The sequence below is a fragment of the Pezoporus occidentalis genome, unplaced genomic scaffold (assembly GCF_034315485.1).
Source record: "Pezoporus occidentalis ecotype Australia unplaced genomic scaffold, CSIRO_AGI_Poc_V1 ctg35, whole genome shotgun sequence".
In the NCBI taxonomy this organism is placed as follows: Eukaryota; Metazoa; Chordata; class Aves; order Psittaciformes; family Psittacidae; genus Pezoporus; species Pezoporus occidentalis.
Genome location: NW_026915483.1, coordinates 8,151,291 through 8,176,967, shown reverse-complemented (window position 1 = coordinate 8,176,967; position 25,677 = coordinate 8,151,291). Strand labels below are relative to the sequence as shown.

The 25,677-nt window shown below is 44.1% G+C and overlaps 1 protein-coding gene across 2 annotated transcripts in view; it reads right to left on the bottom strand.

Annotated features, from left to right (window-relative positions):
* ITPR1 (inositol 1,4,5-trisphosphate receptor type 1) overlaps positions 1-25,677 on the bottom strand; it is a 171,001-nt gene that overhangs the window by 3,627 nt on the left and 141,697 nt on the right. For both annotated transcript variants that reach the window (XM_062630383.1, XM_062630384.1), the window contains 8 exons: positions 22,471-22,646; positions 21,081-21,245; positions 19,353-19,548; positions 17,892-17,993; positions 16,101-16,240; positions 14,724-14,889; positions 13,786-13,946; positions 1,927-2,088 (listed from right to left, as the gene is read on the bottom strand). In XM_062630383.1, the coding sequence (XP_062486367.1) occupies positions 1,927-2,088; positions 13,786-13,946; positions 14,724-14,889; positions 16,101-16,240; positions 17,892-17,993; positions 19,353-19,548; positions 21,081-21,245; positions 22,471-22,646 (1,268 nt within the window). The remainder of the gene's footprint in view (positions 1-1,926; positions 2,089-13,785; positions 13,947-14,723; positions 14,890-16,100; positions 16,241-17,891; positions 17,994-19,352; positions 19,549-21,080; positions 21,246-22,470; positions 22,647-25,677) is intronic.

The following is a 25,677-nucleotide window of genomic DNA, read 5'->3' as shown; positions in this document are numbered from 1 at the left end:
TCTCCAGAAACCTAACGAGCTTGAAAAGCAAATGAATGAGGTTTTTCCTTTTATTTAATTACAATAAAATAAATACAAATAAAAGTTCCCTGAGTTAGTTCCTTTTCCTGGAGACAGTTCTTGATTGGGAGGGGGATGTACTGGTTTTGTCACATAATTGGAGCATCCTGCAACTTTTGCAGGGCTCTCTGCAATGGTACTTAGGGGAATTCCTAAAGCTATCACAACATTAATGAAGCTGGTTTCCTCTTTTGCTTTTACAGCCAAATAACTCTCTAAAAGCTAGGTCCTTCATTCTTATTTTCACAAGGAGTGAGAAGGGGTTTTAGCGCTTGGTCAGCCAAGAGCTGCAAGCTTCAGAAAGATACACTCTCTGATCCAGAGCTGGCTGTGGCTGATGGAAAGACTTCTGATGACTGCAGACCACTTAGAGTCAGACCCTTCAACAAGAAGATGCAAGACACATCCTCCAGGATAATTGTTTCCAGGCAAAATAGCAAAACCACTACCCAGCAAGTATTAAAGCACAGACAAAAGAGCAACTGCCTCTATCCTTCGTCCTCAAAACCAACTAGAGCAAGGGGGTCCATGGCACAGTGTCTGAAAACTAATTACAGTAAAAAGCATCAAGGTTTTCTGCTCCAAGTCCTACACGTTAATCCCTTCTTTGTGCTCCATGGGGCGTTGGGCCCAGCTCCATCAGAAATACAGAGCGTGATCGGAAGGCAGGGAGCCAGGATCTCAGTCAATATTAGCTTCCAGAGACTCATGTCTCCATGAAGATAACTGGCTTACAGAGAAACCCAGCCTACCCAGAGCAGAGGTGGGAAGCAGGAATCCGATTAGTACTGGAGAGAGCTGTGCCAACTGTGCTACAGTCGGCAGATCACATCTGAAGAGATAACGAACCAAATCTGTTGGCCATTTCTGCCCTGGGCACTTCTATCGACTGCCCCAGGATACCATCATGTGCAAGTCAGCAATTAATTTTATCCAGTGCCAATATCTCTATAAACTAAACTAATTGAACCATCTGGCTCAGGTTATTAATCCATAAAGATAAGCAGCTAGTCACTTTGCCGCCACAAACAGTTCCTGCCAGGGCAGGCAACAGCATTTTCCCTTTTACTTCCAGTTAGGCTGTAATCTGCACAGACAACAATGAAATAAAGCCCTGCTGCCTTTGTGGCTTTCACAAAGCTATCTCTGGGTTTGGGCCGGGAACAATCCCCATGAGCCCCAAACAAGCCAAAAGTTCTCTAACTCGTGGGGCAGAAAAACTACTGCACCAATAAAATACAGCATTCATGTGTTAAGTAGCAGCAATACATGCTGCGAGGCAAAATATCTCTGTGGGTACATCTGTCTATGCTGCTGTCTTAAGTGCGACAGCAGCCAAATTGTATCTGCATTAGCAGCGCAGTGATAGCACGGAGGAGACCAGCACGAACTAACCACTCGAGTGGTTCTCCGGTTTCTCAGTGGGTTTTAAGGTCCGTGCAATAACTCAGTGCTTCTGTCAATATCACAACCTCTGACTTACAGGTCTTAGGGTTACAACGTGTCACAACATCATCATCACCACCACCACGACTACATACACACAGGCTCCCTGAACCAGCGAGGACTGATTTAAGTCAACTACAGCTTTCATTTTTGTAATGCAAATTTTCCCTTTTTGTAGCGGCTACTTTGGACTACAGCACTTTGGTTCACACTGCAGGCAGATCAGCTGCAGTACAGGGCTTTGGAAGGGCATTGTGTTTGTTCACTTCTTTCCTAAGCATGAGCTACTTTAGAAAAGCTCTTCGTGGCTTCGCAGAAGCCATGGAGCTATAAAACACCAGTTCATACAGGAGGCCCGCAGGACCTTTGTCCTGCCAATAGCAGTGCACGGCCACACGTTCACAGCCAGCTCTCCCTTACCTGATCTTTAAGCTCCGACAGCTGGCCAGAGAGGTTGGTCACAAGCTTCATGGTGGACTCCAACTTCTCCTGCAAGTTCCTCAATTCATTCTGCTCCCCTTCCGAGTCACTGCTCACAAGCGACATGGCCCTCATCCTGGGGAACCAGTCCAGGTTTCTCTCCTGAGAATCAGACACGAGTTCACAATTAGCATTTGGGAAAACGAAAACCTGCACCTGAGCAGCTGAGTGCAGACAGCTCTTCAATGCCACCCGGGGACATCCCTCACGTACACAAGCTCTGCAGTTATTTTCATTTGCATCTTACTGGAAAGTTTGCAAAATTGCCTGCTAGAGGCAATGAGGCACTTCAGATGTAACTGCTGAAAATTACAGCTGCTTATTGCTGGCTTTTCCTTTCCAGCAATTCACTCTCCCCAGCCATTTCTTCTTCAGATACACTTGAGTGTAGTACATGAACACCAGACATTAAACCAGCCCAGATTTCATGTCTGGGCATGCATTTTCCAGTGCTAGCAATCTGCTGCTATCTTACAGTCTTTTAATTTGTGTTTGTTGAAGATTGGGCTGGAGCACCCCCTGTATGAAGACAGGCTGAGAAAGTTGGGGCTGTTCAGCCTGGAGAAGAGAAGGCTGCGTGGAGACCTCATAGCAGCCTTCCAGTGTCTGAAGGGGACCAGTAAGGATGCTGGGGAGGGACTCTTCACTAGGGACTGTAGTGACAGGAGAAGGGGTAATGGGTTCAAACTTAAACAGGGGAAGTTTAGATTGGATATAAGGAGGAAGTTCTTTACTGTAAGGGTGGTGAGGCACTGGAATGGGTTGCCCAGGGAAGTTGTGAATGCTCCATCCCTGGCAGTGTTCAAGGCCAGGCTGGACAGAGCCTTGGGTGGCATGGTTTAGTGTGAGGTGTCCCTGCCCATGGCAGGGGGGTTAGAACTTGATGATCTTAAGGTCCTTTCCAACCCGAACCATTCTGTGATTCTATGATTTTCTGCTGATAAAGCTGGTTTGCTTTTATGGTCAGACAAACTTTGGCTGTTCTTGCTAATGAAAGAAAGAAGAACATTCTACCTGGAAATACTTTCATAGTTGAAATACTTTCTTTTTAACAAAAAAAAAAAAAAAGAAAAAACATATTCTGAGTTGCTGGATCAGGCTAAATGTGGGAAAGATTAAGTTACAATGAACTGCTTATAATAGCTTTCATTCAGGCATACAAATTCTCTTATTTTCCATGTTTAAGTTGCAGTCAGGAACTTCAGTGGACACGTGCTCAGTTTTATCAATATGTACACAGAGACTCACACATACACTCATGTACATGCCAGTGATATTAAAAATAAAAGCAGGGACAGAATAGAAAGCCACAAAAGAGGAGGAGGGGTGCACACTGCATCTTAACACCTTAAATTTCAACACCGAACTGTTTCCTATCAAGTCTGGTTCTCCTCCCACACTGGAGATTCTGAAATGGAAGTCAAACAAATGCTGGATGAGATAAGGATGTGTGCACTCTCATAGGTGACACTGCAACAGCTGGTAGTATTTTAAACAAACCAGATGAAATGATAATGGGCTACTGGATTAACAGCATCCCAAACCAAAGAGGGATCAGCATCACTGATTAACAGCGACCAAAGTTTGCCCTGGACAGGCCCCTGGCTGAGCTCTCTCACAAACCTATGGCTTATTGTTACAGCACTGCAAATTCTGGCTTTTTGCCATTTCTTGACGAAATCTCTAACTTGAACTCGCTCCTCATCTCTCCGCTCCCCTTCCACGCTCACTCATTCACAGGAGCATCCATCCTGCTTAAATCAGGGTTGTGCACCTCTACAGAGCTACAGTCACATCCTTTCTGTAATTCAGATGAGATGTCAAGACTCATCATCTTAAATGAGTTGCTTCTGATCTGCTTGGAGTTTACTATTGCTGAGATTAAAAGGTGGAAAGCAGGCCCTTTCCCATGCAGCGCACCACAGGATTCCCACATGATGCAAAACTGCCAGGAAGGCTTTTTCTCCTGATCTCTGTTTACAGGGCAGATGGTTTCTGCTAATGAAAGAAAAAATAAAAATATATGTACCAAAAAATATGCCTTTATCAAGACAAGTGCCAAAATATTTTGGACTTTAGGAAATGACAGGCCTGTAATTAAGATTTAATAAGAGTAACAGGCAACATTTCACTGCGTTCTTCCAGGCGTAGTAAAATCCTCATTAGGGAAGAGAGGGCAGGCTCTTCACTTGTGCTCAGGTCCAGCACCTCCTCCCCAAAGTATTTCCCCTCGCCACCCAGGGAAAACAAACTAAACCAACTGCTATTCCCTTCCCTGCTCCTCTAGGCCAAAGACAAGGCAAATTACACGAAACTGCAATTTATATTGGCAGGTTTGCCTGGACCCTCTGGTCCATGTCCTGAGGTTTACCAGGCAGGCACAGGAGCCCTGAAGCTCCTGCCCACCTACTGCCCACTCTTTCCTTGCTGTAGAAATACTGTTACTTTACTGGCTCCCAAAGAACTGAGCTTTCCAATCTGCCAGGCCCGTCCTTATGAAGGATGCAGGATACAAGGGGGGAAGACCTGGAAACACCAACGCTTCCCCACCTGCAACATTTTATTAACACATACCCCAAACATTTTCTAACATTACAATATAAGCAAATGCTGTAGCTGCTGCAGGGGCTGCAACTTGATCGTTACGGGCAGGGAAGGTGACAGGCAGTCTCGGATGGTGAAATCAAACCAGAAAGCACTACAGCACTGACAGCTGCAGGCTCCTCAGAAGTTTCATACTAACGGGTTTTCTGAAAGCCCCAGTTCTTGAAGTCACTCAAGTATGGGAAATCTGGGCTTTCACTTGAAAAAACAACAAAACACCTCTCTGGTTCTCATAGCAATGGTGAAAGAATAAACCCCAGTACACTCCGTGTGAACTCTGCAAGCTGAGGAAGCAGAACTGTAACCAAAGGAGATAAGACTCATGGCCTTCTGGGCGGTCCTCTCTCCTCCAGTGAGGACAGGGCTCACTTTGGAGCCAGGTACTGGCAATACCCCTGCCGAGTCCTGATCCATTCTGTGCAGAAAGGCTTAGGGAAGGATTACATCACTTTACTAACCCAGGTCATTAGGCTGGACCTAATGCAGGTTTCACAGACCTACATGAAACCTGTGCTCCCATTCAGGTTTCATGTAGCTTTTTTGGCACAACTCAAGCCTGAGGTTCACATGGAAGCTTCCACCCAGCAAGAAGGGGATGTCCACCCAAACAGCCTGGGCAAAGGCTTTCAGGTGAGGAGCCATGGTGACAGACAGACAGGTAAAACTGCATCGATGCAGGTAAACAGGCACCAGTGCTTGCTGACCTATGGTGGCTGTAGGAGCTCTCTGGAGAGGACAGCAGGGATGCTGCCAGCACGCAGGGGCACACCTCTTCCTCCTCTGCACATGCACTATTTCACAACCTCTCTGCTCTGGCTCTGCATGGGAAACCTTCAGCCTGTTCCTACAAACCCCCCCCAGTCACTGCAGAGAGATAATTGAGAACCTGGATGTGACCAGCCTGTGTAAATGCAGACTTCTGCCCAGTTGCCCGTCCTCGGCCATGGCAGGGGATGCTGTGGGGATGTTTTCCTGTAAATAAATAAACAAGGATGCTGCAAGTGGAGCTGGTGAGAAGGGAAATAAGCAGGAATGCAGAAAGGTCAGTCACTGACAAGCCCGCTGGGCCAGTGTGCGGCAGCCAGCCCGGCTCCCAGCCCCACGCCTGCCAGCAGTGCTGCCTCTGCAGAGAGCTTCTATTCAGGGTTCAATAAAAGATTTATATCTCGATGATCTAGTTTCTGCTGAACTTTAGCTGAACACCAGGGTGCCTTTAAAGATGCAGCCTTACATCCTTCACTGGGGGTCTGGTAGTGCTTTAGAAGCGCTGAGTGAACTGTGAAGGAAAAGCTGCCCCTTGATCCCTTTCCCTGCCTGTTCCTCATCCTGCACCCTCTGCCCTCCCCGGCTGCTGGCACCTCGCATACCAATGCAGTTATGCACTGTCTGCTGTGGTGCTCCTGCAAGTGGAGGCACCGGGATCCTGGTGTGCAGTCAGCTCCCTCTTCCCGTCACAGTCGCAGCTTCCTCTGCTTCAACAGACGAAGTGAGTAAAGCCACTGACGGAAGCTGGCTAACCACAAGTGCTGGGTTTCGGGTTAGCTCTTTTTCTAGGTAAAGTTGGAAAAGTCCCTGTTGTAAAGCAAATATCATTAAATCTCAGACATGGGGGCGACGCTGACCGTCCACAATTGGAAATTCGAAAACGAGGAAGCGGTGCTGCATGATGCAGATGCAATTCATTCTGAGAAGCGCCTGCTCCTCCCTGCTTCTGCCGAAGAGTTTATTCTAAGAAAGGTTTCTGAGGCAACCTCAGTGCGAGCTGTGCCAAGAGATGCATTAGCTCCGCTCCTCGGGCAGGAGACAGCTGCTAACGGCAGGGACCGGGGCTCGTCGTCACCTCCAACCACCCCAGAGAAGCTACCACGCTCCTCTTCTGGGGCTCCATTTACTCAGCTACCCCTGAGCCTAATATTTATGGGGTGCTGAAGGGCTAAATTCAATGCTTGTCAGAATAAATCCCCATAGCCTGCTGTTGGAAGGCTGCCCAGCAGCCATCACTTAGTAGGGGAATGCGGCAGCAAATTTCAGTTTCTGTCATGTATTGTTAAAAATCATACCCATACAGCTAATAAACAGCTTTGTGAAGCGCTGTGAAAACTCATTTTTGTGTGTGTTTGTGGCGAGATTAAACTCCTCTTGGTTCTTTCTTGTGCTTCCTGGAAAAAGCCCCACGTCAGGTTCCCTCTCTATTCTGCAAAGGGCTCAGCATCACTGCTTCCACACCAAGCTGCACTTGTCCCCTCCCCATAAAAAACAGCACTCCCCTCTCTACATTAAGAGTATTTCCAAATCTTTAAGTGCACTGTCTTCAAACAACAGGCTGAAGATAGAAGGTTAATGGTATAAAAACCTCCTTTTTCACTGTTGCCACAGATTAAACACTTAAGTGTCTTTTACACTGGTGCAGAGCAGGGAACTTGGAAGACAGACACTATTCCCAAAGGTGGAAGATGGCCATGCCCCTACATAAGATGACCCTCCCATACGTCCCTGTGACAGCTCTGCTGCAGATGACTCACTTGAGCCGAGTGCTGTGTTTACCTCACCAAGCATCACCCAGCTTAGTGTGACTGAGGTGGATGGCCCTGGTGGGAACCCCTGAAGGCAATCTCCTTACTCCTACAGGAAGGACGGTGCCACCTCTCCTCAGCAACCCACTTGTGGCTGTTTGCATCTACATTTTAAACAGGACCTGTTGTACCACCATCAGTTGGGCAGGACAAAACAATTAAGCCTGCAAAGGCTGAGCTAACAGCTGCTGGTGGTGATGGCTGCAGTCACCCACCTACTCTTGCACAACGCATCCGGCACAGCCGAGCAGCCTGCAGAGCACTCTGTGGCATGGGGTCACCATGGGCTCCGGGTACCGGAGGAGGCAGCAGCGATGACGCAGGGTACAGCTGCCTCGCCCCAGCCCCAGGCCACCTCCTCGGCACACATGGTCGGCCCCACGGGGCTTTTTGCCCTGGCCAGCACTACAGACTGAGCGGTTCATTTTCCCCGGCACGTCACCCTCCATGGCTTCCAGTTGGAAAACTTCCCCTTCTCTCCCCAGCGCACAAGGTCGGTGCCCCGGGATAAGGACACAGCACCCACCCTGCAAACTGCTTTGGGATCCACCCAAATCGCAACACGTTATGCAAACAAACCATTACACAGAACTGGGCTGAAGCCTTTGCTTGTTTTCATCCACCCAGGCCCTTTTTCTGCCACACGCTCAGCCAGAGTGAAACCTTTGGCTCGTCAGTGGGCATGCTAGCCCGATATTCCCAGCACAGATGCCTGCCCAGGTGGTTTATCAGGGAAAAACAAGGACTTGGCCACTTAAGGTGAATGCCAGCAACAGGAGGTTTTTTTCTGCAGCATGCTGCAGGGCATGACAGCTTGCACACATCCAGAGGGCAGAGCACGCTACCGCTGCGTGGGGAAGATGAGGTTGACCAACCATTTCCCCCCGTGCAGCTTCTGGTTTGCACTGTAATGCCGATTTCAAGGGTGGAACGAGTTGCTGTGCTATCTGAATGCAAAGCTCGGTACGTGTGCCTATGACACAGTATTTCCAGCAGCCAAGGGCCTTCTGCCAAACACACCTCTTGGCTCTTCTCTGCCTCTGCTATTATTTATTGTTTAACCCTGTAATTATATTGGCTAACTCTGGTAAGGTATCTCAAGATGCAGCTTGCTGGGAAGATACCCCCAAATTAAGCACCATCAGCTCCAGTTCAGATCCTGACCTCCTCAGTCCTCTCCCGGCTTGTGCCCAGCATCAGTGTGACTGGGAGCCCTCAAACCCCAGTGTCCTCATCTATAACCCAACAGCTACACACCAATTACTTATAGGGGCCACTCTCTTATGCATCTTAGCATTGGTTTCCTAAGCATGGATATGATGACTTTTCTGATTTGATTTTGCCTCAAAGTGTAGGATTTCCAGGCACAAATTACATACCATGTAAGTAAGTTTCTAATAATTTCTCAGACTATAATTTCAGCTGTATATACATCTTTTGCCAATGCTGGAATCATTAAGCCCCTTTTGAAAAGCTCTTGAGTTTGAAGCATCATAGCCTGCCACTCGTTATTCCTACAGGTTCTGCAGCTCAAAACCAGTGTTGGCCATCTCCCACCGAATTATATTCAGTATAGAGCCTGGGGACACAGTAACCGTCAAAGCCATCATCACGTGAGCCTCGGGCAAGTCATGAATCACACATTCCTGCTGGGTTTCAGAGCACAGTGACAATTGTGCCTGGGTGTTTAACTCCTTAGGAGAGGTTTCAAGTTGAACTTACACTTCTGGAAGAATGTAATTTTTAAAGCCCCACACCAATGAAGCCTTGCCTTTACTTACTGGGAGGCTACATCTCGGTAGGAGTTACAGGCTACACTGGACACTCAAAACCAGTAATAAGAAGTACCTTCCTCTCATGGTGTGGCACATAGCTCAACATGGAGAGGAAAAATACCCAAGAATATATTTAAGTCTCCAGGTTTGCACAAGGAGGTTAATCTGGGCACAAAAGAAAATCTTCAGCCTTCATTTTCATTCCAAATTCCTTTAAGGATATTGGCACCATCGCTCTTCTTACAAATGGTTCACTTGCAAATGACAACACAATTCACTTGAAGGTTCAGGACTCGGTGCTCTCGATCTGGACATGTGAGCTTGGGCAACACCTCACACCTCTCTGCCTTGCTTGTGTAATAAAGGTTAATGGCATGGATCCTGCTTGGTGCACTAAAAGTCTGTGGAAACTGCAAGAGCTTGTTAGGAAGCTTTATGCTAAGAGCTTTTCCAAACAAGCCTTTATTTTCAGCATGCACATGTGTGTGCACAAAATCACCCACAGCCACGCAGCTCTTGCCTGCACTGCTCAAACGCCGGTGTGAAGGTGTACATGCGAACCCCTGTACTGGGGTATGCAAGAGTTGTGTATGCAAATATTTGCCCATGCAAGTGGCAGCACACTGCGGCTGCATGCACAACAGCTTATGAATGCACAGGAACCCAAAGTGTATATGTGGTTTTGGATGTCTCCAGCTTCAGAGTGAGAATTTTGACATATTATAAATGCCTGCAAACAGCTGTTTGTAGCAGGCCTTTGCCAACACTCAGTGACAGCTGTGCTGATGGGGCTGCTGCTAGCGAGGCTGCCACACTTAACTGCAGGCAAATGCAGAAAACATCAGAAGGAATTCTCAAGACAGGATGGGTAGATAAGACATTTAAGGGAACTAATCTGTAGGGAGTTGCACCGAGTTCACATTAGTCACTTGGGTGTGGATGTCAGTGTCTGGCCAACACGATAAGTGGATCCCCTCCACCTCCTACACACATGGCATTATTCAGACATCACCTGATCTTCCCTAGTGACTACAAAGCCACACAGCAGCTGAACCATGTGCCTTTGTTCCTGGGAAAGGCAGGCGGCACCGGACTACCTGCTCTGCAGCACCATTAGCATACCTCCCAGATAAACACTTTTCAAAAGACATTGATCCATCTCGAAGCTGTGCTATCTTAAGTGCACATCTGCAGCGATTTAGCCAGATGAACATCAGGTCATCAGGAGGGCTTTATAAACACGAAGAATTAAAGACTATCCCTATTACCACTAGATGTTTTCTCTCATCCTACAGTACTCTCTGTGCTATTAAGCAGATAGAAGGTGGTGCAAGATAGCATTTCCAAGGTGAGCTGCTTCATGCCAAGCTTTGTTTGCCATCTCCTGAAATCCCTGGGGTTATCAGCTTCACCAGTGCTGGTGAGGACCTGAGGACAGGGGGTGAGTCACTGCAGCAGCCCGGGTGTGTACGCAAGCTCAGCTTCTACATCAAACAGAACCAGCAATTCATTTCCCCCCTTGCATCGCTCCAGCAATTCCCAGCAAAGATTCTTAAGATAGATATCCCAAATTTTACATCATATATGACAGCAGGCACATGCTCACCTTACTGATGAAAGTGAGCATTATCCCTGTTTTACAAGGGGAAAAGCTGGTGATAAAATCCATGCCTCCTATCAGAAGTCTGAACTTGCAGCTACACAACCACTGCAGCCTGGCTTTGCCATGCAGCTCCATGAACATAGGGAACTTGAACAAAACCAGTCTGAGATCACAAGAACCAATATACCCCTAATTTGTATCAGAAAAACATAATTACAAATCAGTACTGCTAGTAAAATCTATTAGGTTTTATTTTGTCAGATCACTTTAATTGTTATTTTGATCAGGCTTATAGTGCTCAAAGTACTTCTAAACCTTAAGCTCTGTTTCCAAGTTTAACTTCTTTCTGCATGCTGCCTTTCAACTTAATGAGCTTCTATCTATGAAGAAACACAAAATTCACTAAAGAATTGTAGTTAATAACTGATTTTCAAGGTTACAATTTCTTTTTATGCTGGGTCAGATCCCTGCAGAGTACCAGATGAATTCTATGGGTAAGACTCAGCTCTGTCATACCCAGTACAGTGGATATCCTCATACCCAGTACAGTGGATATCCTCAAAAATTGCCTTTCTATACACAGTATTTTTAGACAAGAAAACATCAAAATTCAAGATCACTCTTAAAGCTTCTGAATATTCACTAACTGGTGTAAGTAAAGCTGTCCAGGATTCTTTTGATACCACTAGCTAAAATATCTTTAAAGCACTGTACCAGCAGCACTGGATGCACCTCACAAGCCAGCGATGGATATAATTTTGGTGTCCTAAATTTCTTTTTCTCAGTGTTCTGTAGTGTTGGACAACCCACAAATACCAAATAGCAGGGGCATTGGGTTTTTTTAAATTTACTTATTTTTTTACTATTGCCAAAGGCAGAAATCCAAGTTTTCTAAAGATATATTGTTGGGAGTCAGAGCAAAGGTGAAGCGTATCTGAGGTGTATTCTGTCATCACAATATGATTTGGAGCACATTATGCTTCCTACCCTCGACTACTAAAAATGGGTATAAATTGCAGTTGAACAATGGTACCATACAACAGCCTCTGGAAAAGACATGCCCCATCTCTGTCATTATCAAAGATGTTAGAGTGCCACCTTCAGACTGAAAACGTGGGCAGAAAATCCCTTTTACATCTAAGGGTGACACAAGAAGGCTTTCCTGGAGAACCTGGTAGCTGCAGCCATTAAACAACTGCAGATTCCCATTCACCCTCTGTACAAATCCAGACTAAACCATCCCCTCCAGAAGATGAATCTCAATGTTTGGAACCACTCACACATTTAGGGCTTTCCTTTTGCACTCTAGAATCATAGGATGAAGACAAAAGGCTTGAGTAAAAGATGAATCATGAACTAAGTTACTCCTAGATATACCTTAGGCAGAAAAGAGGATTTCAGACTCTTACAGAAGTATTTAAAACAGGCTTGGCAGAGAAATACATTCATGATGTTTTACACTCAGATGTTCTAGGGCACAAAAATAATGTTTTTAATATTAAAGGATGCTTCTAATTTTCAGAGTAAGCTTTGCCAGATCAGTCCTAAGGAGTATGTCAACATCTCAATGCTTACTGAGAACTCCAGTGTCAGGGCAGCAGCAGCTTGAGCTGCCCCGGTCATGCCTGTGCTGGATTGTGGCACACCACTGATGTGCAAAGCAAATTAACTTCCTATTCCGTGGCTCAGACAGTTACACCACGCTTTCAGCAGCACTGCAATGAGACCCTGCTGTCAGTGCTCAATTTAAAACTGGCTCATGAAACGCAGAAAAATCACCAACTACAAGACATGCTCCAAACCTCTACCTAGAACATACAGTTACATAAAACTGCATCTGCATGAGACACTTGGTCTATCCATAATCTACCCATACTCCCATTCAACACACAGTAATTAGCCCTTGCTGACATTTCTGTGAATGGGAATTAAAATGAAAGATCTCCAGGTTTTGTGCTTATTGCAAGCACATTCAGTGCCTAGTGTTTGGTTCTTACCCAGTTTGAACTGCTAATCTGAAATAGTTACTACATTGTTTGTAAATTGAAACTTTTATCTTTTAAACAAGTTTTAACACAAAGTCATCTTTTAGAAGCAGAAACACTCTAAAGAGTACAGGGCTTCCCCCTGAAGTAATGCTTGCTGCCATGGGATAAATAAAGGGAGTAATATAATCAGTCAGAGCAGAAAGCAGCAGTGATGTACTGAGTTATCTCACTGTGCTAATCCTCTATCAGGTGACTGCTCACAAGATTTCTTTAAGCCCTCATTACAGAGGCAGAAATCCAGAACTAGGACATACACTTTAGTGACCCCAAAGAAACATGTTTAACCTCTAAGAGATGTTGGTGGGATTTACACACTGACTGCGCCACAACAAATTGCCCACTTAAAGGTAGGTCATACCTCCACAGCAAAAAAGAGAGAGACAAGTAAGGAAAGTATTCAGCTGTTTATTCACCTGAAGGCAAATAAAGAAATAGCTAATTCAGTGTTATAAATCAGAAACAGCTTTTGCTAACCAGCCAGAAGATACACAAATTAGTAATTGGGGTTTAGGATCTAATTCCAGGAGCTCTGAACCTGCAGCTTGGCAGAGACAAGGCTCTTAATTCTCTCATTAAAAAGCCTTACAATTGAGTAGATATTAATTTTAGGTTTTTTTTACAATAATAAGCTAAAATCATATGACAACAAATCCTACCAGTCAGTCAAACATACTTATGCTGGGGCAGGTTTTAACCTGTTATATTTCAGACACTTCCACCAGCTTGAAAGCGTTCTCCCTTAAACACTGGTTTTGAAAACAGCTTCTCTTCACCTGATTTAAAACCACAGAGGCATCCTAGCTGTCCCTGCTCACTGCCACCCACTTCAGCACACACATGGGAGAGTTGGGGAGGCTGAGAAGCTGCAGGTACGCAGCCACAGACCCCTGTGTGACTGCAGTGCTGCAGCTCACGTCAGCTCCCACAAGTGCCCCGCTGCGCCGCCTGCAGCAGGTTGCAGTGTGCTGCCAGCAATGCAGCGTCTCTTATCGAGTTACCCTGCCAAGTACAGCTTTAGTACATCTTTAGAAGATGCTTCTAAAAGGAAAGGCATTGGATTGAGCTTATTATTGTAGAAAAAGTCTAAGTATTTGCTTACAAAATAAATAAAATACAAAGTATTACATTTACCAAATGTGCCAGTAGATTGGTCTAATCTAGAGGGGAAAAAACCCAGAACAAAACTCCAAACTCACCTTGATCATTTCTGCCACGTAACTTTCTGGTCCTGTATATTCTGTAGAATCCTTTACTTTCACTAGCACAATAAAGCATAAATAATGCCACATATTATGCTCTTCTTTAATGTGCTCTTCAAATGTGACTGTCTTGTTATCAAACTTATCTCTTTCCAAACCTACAAGAGTTGACACATATATAACTCTTAGTATTTACAAACTGGTACTAAGGAAACGAGCTGTAAGAACAAAACTTGTTTCTACAGTCTGCTGCACTTCAAAGTCACAATCATTCTTAAATGAACACTGAATAATAGCGACAAACTCTCTAACAAATGCCCCCAGTGTAGCAAGAAGAGGAAAGAAGCATAAGTACTGCTCAACACTTACTATAAGTAACATAAGACTTTTGGTTAAAAAAAAAGGTAGCTACCTCGTATGCAATCAGTCTGATGGATTTCATAACTCATCTCCTATTTTTAGGCAAAATAATACCAAAAGCAACATTTGCTTTGCCACAAGCTTCCAAAGGTTACTTCTGTCAGTCTGTGTGTTATGCAACTTCTGCACGACATTCAACTACACCAGCCTCAAAAGCTCAGCAGTTTTATCCCATCAGTAGATTGGGAATTAACTTTCACAGGCGCTAGTCAAGACTCTGCACCCTTGGAAAAAACAAACGTTTATGAAAATCTCTCCCATTCCAATAGGAAACTGTTGTTTGAAGCACAGGAGAAATAGAAACTAAAGGTTTGAGGAAAAATGGCATACTGAGCATGCATTCCCCATCTCTTTCTGCTGCCAAGACCCAGTGCAGGTGGTACCCATTATCAACTAGCCGAGGAATGCAAGGTAGGAACAGCCAGTAATTCAAGACTCCTATTTCAGGAGAGTTTGCAGCTATCAGTGACTTTGACAGAGTAACCCCTTATTCTTAAGAGTGTTTCTATACTTACCACAAATAAAGCAAGTAGTTTTTAAAATTTCTTCTTTCTTCTGTTTTTCACTCCTTAAATCAGCAAAAGTGTCAATGATCACACCAAAAATCAGGTTAAGGACAATAATGATGACCATGAAGAAGAATAACAGGTCATATATCACTCTAGCAGCAAAGAGAGGTTCCTGCAAGGCACATATTTTAACAATTAACAACCCAAATGAATACATGCAACACCTAACCCTCACCATGCCTTTCTGTTCAGCAGAGCACAATGCCCCACAACCCCTCCCTTTAGAGTCTCCATTTCTGATGCTCTCCAACAACTCAAAACATTAAGTGAAACTAAACTGCAAGATTACTGAAAGGAAAGCCAAATTAGTCAGCTATCAGTAAGCAATCTCTAGAGTTGCTCTTTCTGCTGTCCAAGTATGTCCTCTTCTTTCTCACTCATAGTGGAATCCATTCTCATCCCCAAATCAAATTACATCCTTACATTCAACTCCTTATATATCAGTATAGCATCAGTGTTGATCATAAGTCTTTTACTGGAATTTAACAGTATTAATTTCATTTATGCTAGCAAGCATGGATGTGGACATGAAGTTGGACTTCCCAGTACCCACTGCATATTTATTGCAGGCCTGAATACCCAAATATTTAACCCTGTTTTCAGAATCATCCTGCCAGCTGGATGCCAAACTTTTATTAAGAATTCTGTAGCTTTTAACCCATTTTAAGCTGAAAATAAGGCTAAATATTAGAAAACACTTTGAAATTGCATTCACTCTGACTAAGACTGCTCCTTTGGCCCTAACGTGGTTCTGAGGAATGGGCACAAACAACTAAAGCAGCGGCTATATGGGCAGTTTTGGGCATTATGAAAAATCCCCTCTGCTTTGACTGGCCCTCACTTTCTGATGATGGCTCCAAACAACATTCTTCCTTCCTTCCCACAGTCCCAGCTCCAAACCTGTCTCGGTTCCTCATATCATTCCATTGTACACATCTGACCATTTGTAAGGGATGCTCCCCACAGAAACTCTAGCAGGGTATTGCGTACCACTGCATTTTCATCCTGCTGCCTCATGTTACTCCTTCATTAACTTGTACTTATTTCTTCAGATCCTGAACTCCCAAAGCAGAGACTGTTGCCTACCCCATTTCTGTTCTTTTGTGCCCCATTCTGAACAGCCCAAAAAAGCCCTAAAATAAGGATTGGGTAGAATTGGCTGCTGTTTAATGTGCTACTATACATTAAACTGCAAGCATGGTCCCTTGTAGTCGCAAGGTATCCTACATCTGTTTAAAGGGAGTGTATACACATATCCCTCAGAACTCCATCCCCAGCCCTACATGGTTATCACTCTTCCGCCCCCATTCAGTGATAATTTACCTCTTTGGATGGTTTCCTGAGCACATCACCTACTCCACCCCCACTCCTGAGCCCATGACTCAGTACAGTAACAATGCACATCAGTAACGTCTCGCACGTATGCTCTTTATTCTCTTCCTCCATTTCTTCAGCAATCAGTTCTATTAACACAGCAAGCAAAGACACGTTTCAAAGGCAAGAAGATCAGTTTTAAACCACCCTCTCCACTCTTTGCTGCTTATGCTCTCTCCCCTCTTTGCAAAACTGGCCAGATTTCCAGCCAGTGTTGCAAACCTCCTTAGCTCTCACCAAGAGCTGACCATCAGAGCAGGTATCTCTGCCCCGGCTACAGCCCACCCTCTTCTTCCCACCAGCAGAGTTTTCTTTTGTGCTTGAACTGCTGTCTTTGACTTGGTTAAATCTCTTTCCATTTCTGTTCGCATGCATAGCTCAGATCACCAGATGCCTGTTTATACAGAATCATAGCTTTTTGACAGCTCAGAGGACAAAGTGTTGCCTCTTACACTCTCCCCTGGTGCCTAACAGATTGCACAGCCTTTGGGCTGCACTCAAAATGGCAACTTCGACTTGTATTTTTCAAATGGCTAAAATATCACTGCTTATGGAAACAGCATTTTGCTAAAAAAGTAACAGTTTTTTTGACCCTCTCTTCATTTGGCTGAAGCCTCCAACTTCACTGTTTCAGTTGGAGAACTGCTAGAATTAATTACCTAATCTCATACGCTCTCCCTGTACCCATTAAAAGTCTCATGACTTGCATTTGATCATAAAAATGCTCCTGAGCTGATCCCACCTTCCCACGGGCAGCCTCAGAAATAGCCAAACCCCAAGATGGTAGAGAAATCGCCAAAGATATGGGCATCATGAATATCCCTGGCCATGTAAGACCCCAGTATCAGGTTAATTATTTATGATATAAAAACACCTCTTGTGTTTTCCTTTCTGCAGCCAGAGTGTACAAAGACAAAGCAGCGCACTCCTCCTAGAGCTGAATAAAGCACCTGTTCTTGTATCACTGTTGAATCTTAGTTTATGAAAGAGGACACTTGAGTAAAACAGAGCCATCTCCTCTTGCAAGCATGAGCTTGTGGCCATTATTGACCTTTGAAATATTTGACCATGTAAGAGCTCCACTTCTAAGAGAAATACTGATGTTCTGTCTGGCTCTCACAGCCAGCATCATAAATCCCTGAGAAGTAAATTACATTTTCTAGAAAATAAAACTGAAATATGTCAATGCCCAATCTGAGGCTGGCAATTATATTACAAGTTATCTCTCACATGTACTTTTTGATCTCACCCCCCCCCAAACCTTCCCTGTCTACTTAATCCATGGAGTACTTCCTGCCATGATACTAAAAACAGTTTCCTTAGTTAGCTAGATAGAATAAATGACAATAAATGATGTTCTGCTCCATATTTCACAGGGTATTATCCTCGGAGATCACATTTAACAGCCTAATGATTTAAAATAATAAACTTTGTAAAGAGGTAAGCTGCATCACTCCCTTCTCAAATTGATGTAGAAAATTAAAGAGTATGACAGTTTTTATCAAAGTATGGTTCAGTGCTGTTTCTCCATTGTAATCACTTCATGTAACAAATGTTATTTATGCTGTTGGCCTAAATGAATCCTATTTTAAGTCAGGTAGTCTTATGACAGTTTTATTCCCGAATTTATTACATTGGGATTTTTAGACAAAATTAGTATTTTTTTTAATTTAAGGTGCTTAACTAGAAAAAGGGTGAAGACTCAGGGTGTGAGTTATGAATTCAAGAGCAGATACTCACGGTCTGAGGGAATGACTGAAGAACAGTTCTCACTGCTACCCGCTTTGCATACATCTGAATAGAGGAACTCCCCGGTCATGGTCTCACCTGGTTCTGTGCGATCTAAAAACAGAAGGTGATGAATCAAATGGATGGTTTAACATTTTGGAAGACTACTCAGATATTAAGGTAGCCCATCATATTCTGTGTGCAGTTACTAGCCAGATTTATAATAGTGTATTATCCTAGAGGTTAGAAGGACACACTGCTTTCCGATTTACACATTCAATGATTTTAAATTCAAGCAGAATTCTTACTTCTATGAATTAAAGACCGAAGCTGTGCATTTATTTTGCACCAGCTCCAAAGCTGAGAAAGTAACTGAAATTGTTCCAAAAATACTATGTCCTAGTGCACAGTGAATTTTCAGGGTTTCGAGAAACTTGCTTCTCAGCCTTGCAGGTACCCAAGCCAACCTAGTGCCACATAGTAGTAAGTCTTTGGCATTTCTCCAGCCTCACGGAAACATGAAATAACAGGGTTAGTGAGGTTTGGGTCTCTCATGGGGTTGGCAGTAAAACTAGAAAAAATAGGGTCATGTGAAATACTGTTTGTCCGAATAGCTCAAGTGTCAGAGAAAAAAAAAAGCCATACCAACAAAGACAGAACAAGACAAACCCCAAACCCTCCTCTAACAAATTTCATTTCATGCTTCCTACTCACTGAGTTAGTTGCTTGATACTGCAGGGTAGAAAAAGCTCCAAGTTTTAACTTAAAATAAGCAACCCAAGATCAGCACAGAGAAGCCTGCTGTGGAGTTTAAACGTTATCAAGTATTTGAGGGAGGTTAATACTGTCTATAAACATGAGTGAACCAGAGTCAGAGAAACCTCTGCTTCACAGGAGCATCTCTTTGATGCCCTTCATTTATATTCAGTCTGTTACTTCAGATAAAATACTAACTTTTGCTATGCTGAAACTAAACCCCACAATTAAAAGCCAACGTAAGCATCCAGTATCTGGCAAATTGAGGCAGAACTGAACTTCCCCAGTGCAGAGCATTCTCCACAATGGCCTACCTAACGTCTGCTTGTAATTAAACTGGGGGAGGGAGTAGGTGTAGCTGAATTAGGTAATCTCAACTGTTTTAGCAAACAGTGAGGGGACAAATCTCCACTGTCTGCAGAAGAGCCCAAGTGCTCTCTCATGGGTTGTTCCTCCTCCCCTTCCCTCTTTGTGCTGCAGCAGACTGCAACACTTGGTAAAAACACTGGGGTATCCATTTGCCCCAATCAGTTTGGGGTTTCTAAACATTTTGTTTTCTATTTAAATAGTGTCCTTTGTGAGAAAGAAACTGTCAAACTGGTGAGGTAATCAGTACTCTTGCAAGAGGTGGAAGACTGGAAGACACTCAGCACACTCCATGGAACAAGAGCCCATTACTTTGGAATAAGTAGGTTGAAATGAGTTGCTGGTACCAACCTGGCAGTAATGTTTCATTAGGGAGCTTGTCTACCTCCAGGATAAAGTCATCTTTGAAGAAGAGGTACCCCACTATGGAGAACAGGTAGACCAAGATGAGAGCGAGAACAGCAGTCAGGATGATGGAACGTCCATTGCGAGTGACGCTCTTGATGACATTCAGCAAGGTCTCCTCTCTGTACACCAAGTCAAAGAGCTGGGGGACAACGAACAAAAGCAAAGGCTGTTTCTCACGTGGGCTACCAACACCACTGGTGGCACACTGCGTGTTGGCATAACAATACCAATCTGATGTTTTAGAGAGCATTTGAAGTACTTCTCTCTTGCCCCCCCCCCCCCCCCCCCCCCCAGTTATCTGAAATTTAACATGCTAGCAAAATAAAACATAGGAGACAAAGGAGATGGGGTCCATGTCCTGGGTTCAGCAGTAGTAGTCATTTTTCTCCTTCTTAGTAGCTGACGCAGTGCTGTGTTTTTGACTTTACCTTTAAGCATAAAGCTGCTAACACAAACTCTTTTATCTTTTTTTATTGTACTATCTGCCCCATCACCATCCCACAATTTCATAATGCAATTAACCATTTCCTTTACATCTTCAGTGCATAAATAATGGAGCAATATTTTTTGCCCCAATTCTTTACATTTCTTTACAGATTTTTCCTTCATTTTTCACTCCCCTGGGTCTGCATCAGTCCGTCAGCACAGCCCAGGCAGGTTGCTGGCTATGCTGGTTGACAATGAGAGAACAGGTATTTGTTAAATTAGACCTACGTGAATAGAGATAATAACCAATTTGGGTACCAGATCATTAAACAAAAGGGTAAAAATAGAGTGTTCTGAATGGGATTTAAGGTTTGCTTTAAAAATGACACATTTTCTCCACCAATGGTAGATATACTCCTTCTGTGCTTATTCTTAGAAGTACTGTGCTGTGCAAGATGAATTCCGTCCCAAACAGAAAAAACACATATGCCAGGCATCTGTGTCAGTCGTGCAAGGTCTGGAGTCTAGCTGCAGCTGAGGAGACACTCCAAAGTTAACCAGCTACTCAAAAAGCATGGACACTATGTTATCATTATTGACAGTAACAGAGTAAACCATCTTAAAGACTGTGCGCACCTCTTACTCATACTGTGGGGCAACTCCAAGAGTGCCTCCTGTTCAGCTAACATTTCTGCGGCTAGATTTGTCCATGACTTCTTTTGTCCTCATGTAAGAGCTTATATGACTTTAAGAAGGCTTAAGCCTTCACTAAGTACTGATATTACTTAAGAGTCACAGCATTTTAAATTGTTTTATTATCTTGGACATCAGAGCAGGGTCACAAGCAATACATCCAACCTTGGAAACCTATGCCTTTGAAGTCTTGAGAACTAAAGCACACAGGGAAATGCTAAATACCTTCATTGCAACAGCACACACGTTTACTGTAATGAGCAATTTTAGCTAATTTTACCCTTAAACACATCTTGTATAATGTACTTAAGAACAAAAAAAAAGTCTCTGCTTGTCTGTACAAATCAGGAAGAAAAGATGTGGCAGGAGTCCTGTAGCCTCCCACTGTAACCTCTCCCAAGCAAAATCTCCAGTGTACAGCTCTTAAGGGTGCCTGTACAATCATTTTCCAGTAGCAGAACAGAAAGGAAATGGTGTTTGACACTTCTAGATATACCCGAGATGGGACTTTACAAACACACAGAACATTCTGAGAGCAAAGTGAATACCTACCAACAAGCTATAAAAGAATTCATGTACGAAGAGCCCCAGAGCACAAATCAGAAGGTACAGCAGGTGATAAAGAAACTCCACATCCATGATCATTGCCTTGTATCCTCTAGTGAAGGTTCCACAGTTACCCACAAAACTCATGAGAAAAATGATTTTATTACAGACCTAAGGAAAGATTAACCATAAATTAGTTACAACATGGGGCTTGCAGGAAGAAAAAGGCAATTTTTCAAAGCTGGAGGTAACTTGGCTCCACAATGACATCAACAACCATGCTGGACTGTCTGTTACACAAAGCTCTGCTCTCTGGTGTGCTTTCTGCACAGCCGGGTTAGGAAGCCAGAACAGAAACTGCACATGTCCAATAAAACGTGTGCACCGACTCCTGCCTCCAGCTGCTTGTCAAAGGCATCGAGACTAAGATTTAAAGAAGAAAGTTCCCTGGTGTCAGAGTTAAACTTTCCTAAAAACCAAAATCTCGAACCAAACTACTCCTGTTCTAAGCGTGGCACTAAGCATCTCTAGCCTACAGCAACCCTGACATTTCTGATACACCCTGTATTGCTTGCTAATAAGCAAGCACTCCAGATTCCCCCAGTAAGTCACTCTTCAATCACACACCCAGTAATCCTCCTGTGTAACGCTGGCCACCAGTGCCAAAGGAGTGTTGCCTTCAACTTACCTGGAAGCTGCTAAATGCTACAATTACCAGTAACCACCACCACCCTCACAGTGCAGTTCTGACTGTAGCACACAGCACTCGCTGACATCTTTTGAAGACAAGGAGTGCTACTAAATGATGCATTTGAAACCTGGGCACTTTGTAATAAAAGTAAGGACTTTGAGAAGCTGCATCTTTGCACAGCTCCTGCTGACTCAGTCAGAGAAACCTTTTTGGCTCACTTGCCACAAGAGACCACAAGTATCCGGGTTTGAGCATTAATGAAGTTCTCTGGTGGCTCAGCTTACATGCTCAGTCCACACATTACTGTCACAAAACTGCTTAGTGTCAGCTTTCAGCTGGCAGGTAGACTGCAGACAGACATTTGGGAAATGCATTGTTTAGTGAATCTTACACAACCCCGTAAATACTGCAGCTTTGTCACTGAATGGCTGAACAACCGAGTACTTTAGGGTCACAGAAACTTCTTTGCATTTCTGGCTGGGGTGTGAACTGATTCTAGACTGTAGCAGAACTGACTGAAACCTCAGAGGTCTTCAGCCTGGGCAACCAGGATTAAATAAACAACACCAAAGCACTTGTGCTAGAAACAAAAGAGGGGATTAGTCCTCCCACCAGCTCCACCACAATGTCCCAGGCTATTTCTGCAGGTAAGAAACTCTTAGGTAAGATGCAAGAGAACTTCAAAAAAGCCCACTCGGCTCTTACGTTGAATGCACCCAGAAGAAACAAAGTAGGTTGTAAACCAATTGAAAATATTAGTCGTAATATTGTAGAAGCAATTAGGGCTCGGATGCCGTGGGGCTTAGGAAGAGCTATAACGATGGCCAGAGATATCAGCATCGCTGTCCACAGCAAGCCTGACAAGTGGGGCTCCAGTGTGCCTAGGATGGAGAGGAAAGAACAAAACCCATTTCAATGCTTCCTGTAACCAAACAAAACCAAACCAAAATAACCAAATAAATGCCATTTTATCTTTGGTGGAGCATCATTAAGCCTCATGTTCAGACTACTGATTTCAAAGCAGTAAGTAGAACATCTGAGCCTGATACCTTGAGCAGATTTTAATTACAAACTTGTTATTAAAGCATTATGTAAATAGTGTCAGTATTATAGGCTTCTTCATTTTAGTGTTCATTACTTACACACCTTGCATGCTGAAAAGGACAGGCATTTTTGCTAATGTGTTCTGTAGAGGCACTGAATAGGTAGGTGAAGATAGACAACATACTCCTCCAGGTCCAAATTCACAGATTCTCTTATTATGCTTTTGGTCAAAAGCCTCATACCAGTTTTTGTCATCTCTTGCTATTTCTGGTTCTATTTAGACTGTCCCATGAGACTGTCTGCTTACATAACATCAAGCCCATGTTGCTAAAAATACACTTCTCTGGAAGAGCCATAAAAAATACTCAGCCAAAAATACCATTTACCCTGGCTTTATGCAGAATATAAAAGACATCACTTTCTGATAACTGACATAAAAACAATTTTCTTCAAACAACTGGTTCCTCAACAGACAGAAATGCAAGACCCTCCAATTTCACAGCACTCTGCAGCCCTTCTGCAAGTACACACTAAGAGAACTATTGTCTTATTAGCAAGATAGTCACCGAGGGCTTTTCCTCCCCCCGCCCAAATGCAGACGGCTTAGGAAACACTTCTCTCATCTGACTACCACGAACAGACATTTCATTTTGTTCCAAATCGCTGCAGATTAATAAAGACAGCAGAGGATAGATGGAAATTAGAACTTAATAAGCGTAAAGTTGAACAGGTATTTCTGCTGTCTGAAGGGAGTCTAGGGTCCCAGAGCAGCGTTACTTGAGCTGTCAAACAGCAAAAGGTGCAAAAGCTCAAAACAGAGTCACCCAAGTGGGAGTGACAAACAGCACAGAGACGGGAGAGGAAAAACCTTGTAGAAGCTTATTCAGGAATGACTTGGGAATTGCCATGAGAGGCAGATCTTGAAGGATCCTGCCTACACCTGCACCGGTGTCTGAACATCCCAGCTATTACAAAGCCATCCACGGCACATGAATATCTTTGCTTTCACAAGTTTCAGCAGTTCCCAGCAGGCCTGCAAAAATAACCAGAGTTAACTAAGTCCTCAGTTGGTGCCTGTAACATCCACCTTGGAAAGGCCCAACACCACCAGCTGCTCATCAGCACATGGAGTGCAATGCTGTGACACAAAAAACCTTTAGTGGGACCTGGGCCAGGGAAGAGTTGGGCTCAGGGCACGGGCTTGTCTCTCCTTCCCAGGGACAGAGAGGCACTGTGAGCAGTGTTTGCCCTTGGCACATGAAACTCACCAAGCCAGCTGTCTGCACCCGACCTAACGTCAAAGCCTAGCTGCAAGCACGTGGAGTCCATTACACGACTGTGGGCAGGAGGAACATGTAACCCATAGGAAGCTCTCCCTGTCTGGAATTCTCACCATTCCAGTACTGAATTCCAGGCATCCAGTTTTGTTTCTGCTCCTCAAGTAAGAAGTTTTACAGCTTCTGCTACAGTCAGATGCTGATCAGCTGCTCAGTTCACCCTGTCTAAGCAATTCAAGACACTGACAACTTCCCCCAAACGGTCTGTTCTGAAGTCTTCTCTTTTTTTTTAAGCTAAATATAAAATACACATGTATTTATCTTTCATTTTTGATTGTAACTAGTAGAGGAAGAGGTTATATCAAAATAGTAAAATATTTCAAATATGTATGGTAGGGCATCTTCAAAATGCCAAATGATCCCCCAGTCACGCAACGTGTAATCTCAATGTTTGATTACCAGCTTTCCTACAGCCATAAATACAAACCTTTACATTTTAACTTGTGATCTTTGAAACTAGAGACAGAAAATTCAGTTGCCCTTTGTGCTTGTTAAAACTCTCTAACAAGCTGCTGGCCAGAATGGGATCTGGGTGGTCCCAGGCTCTGCTGTCCAGGGTGCCATGCGGAGGTACACACAGCCTGATATTGCAGAAGGTAACTATACTCTGCCCCCTCTCAGATGGTCTAAAATATCCTGTATCTTCTCACAGGCTTTATCAGGCTGCAGAACCCCTTAACCAAGTTTTCCATGCCCACTGCTTTTACCCCACTGTGACCATAGGCTGCTGTCACATGCTACTCACACAAAACTATGGCTCTCCTCAATCTAAACTAACTGGTGAGCTGCAAAAGGGTGAACTGGCTTTTGTGCTGCATACAGAGCTCAGATGATAATTTTGTTATGTTCAGACTACTGCTACCTTTCAGTTTCATTGTCTCTGGGTTCTGCAGCAAGTGAACCAGGAGGCAGATGCAGAGGGAAGTTCAATAGGAAAACATAAGCATCTATCCAGCCCTGCTGCACTACAGACCTCAAAGAAAGGGAAGGGCAGGCTTGACCATGAATCACCCTCTCCAGGAGGAGGTTTACTGCTGGGATTCTTATTTACTCCATTTGATACAGAAGTGGAAAAAGCTCCTACCTAGACACTTCCTTTACACCCGTTCTGCAAGTGATAAACATGACAGAGGCATTCACAAGAACATTTCTCCAGATTCCTGATGCTTGCTGACACAACCTGCCCTGGGGTGCATCTCTTGGGAGAGGCTGGAGCTAGGGAAGAACAGCTGACTCTCATCAGGACTCCACCGGGAGTTTTTACCAAATTGGCTCCAAGAACCACCACTGTCACACAAATCCACTGTCTGGATCAAAAGCAACTTGCAAGAGCTCTCTTACAGCAAGAGTGTGCAATCCCACATGAACCGCACATGTTAACCCATCCTTCATGGCAGAAATGACAGCTGCCATCCACTGATGGCAAGGCACCTTGGAGCAGTGGGTTGCTCCTGAGCTAGAAGACAAGGCAGGTACGCTCCTCCTTGCTCCCTAGGGAAACCTCTGCTCTAAGTGCTCCTACAGGAAGAGG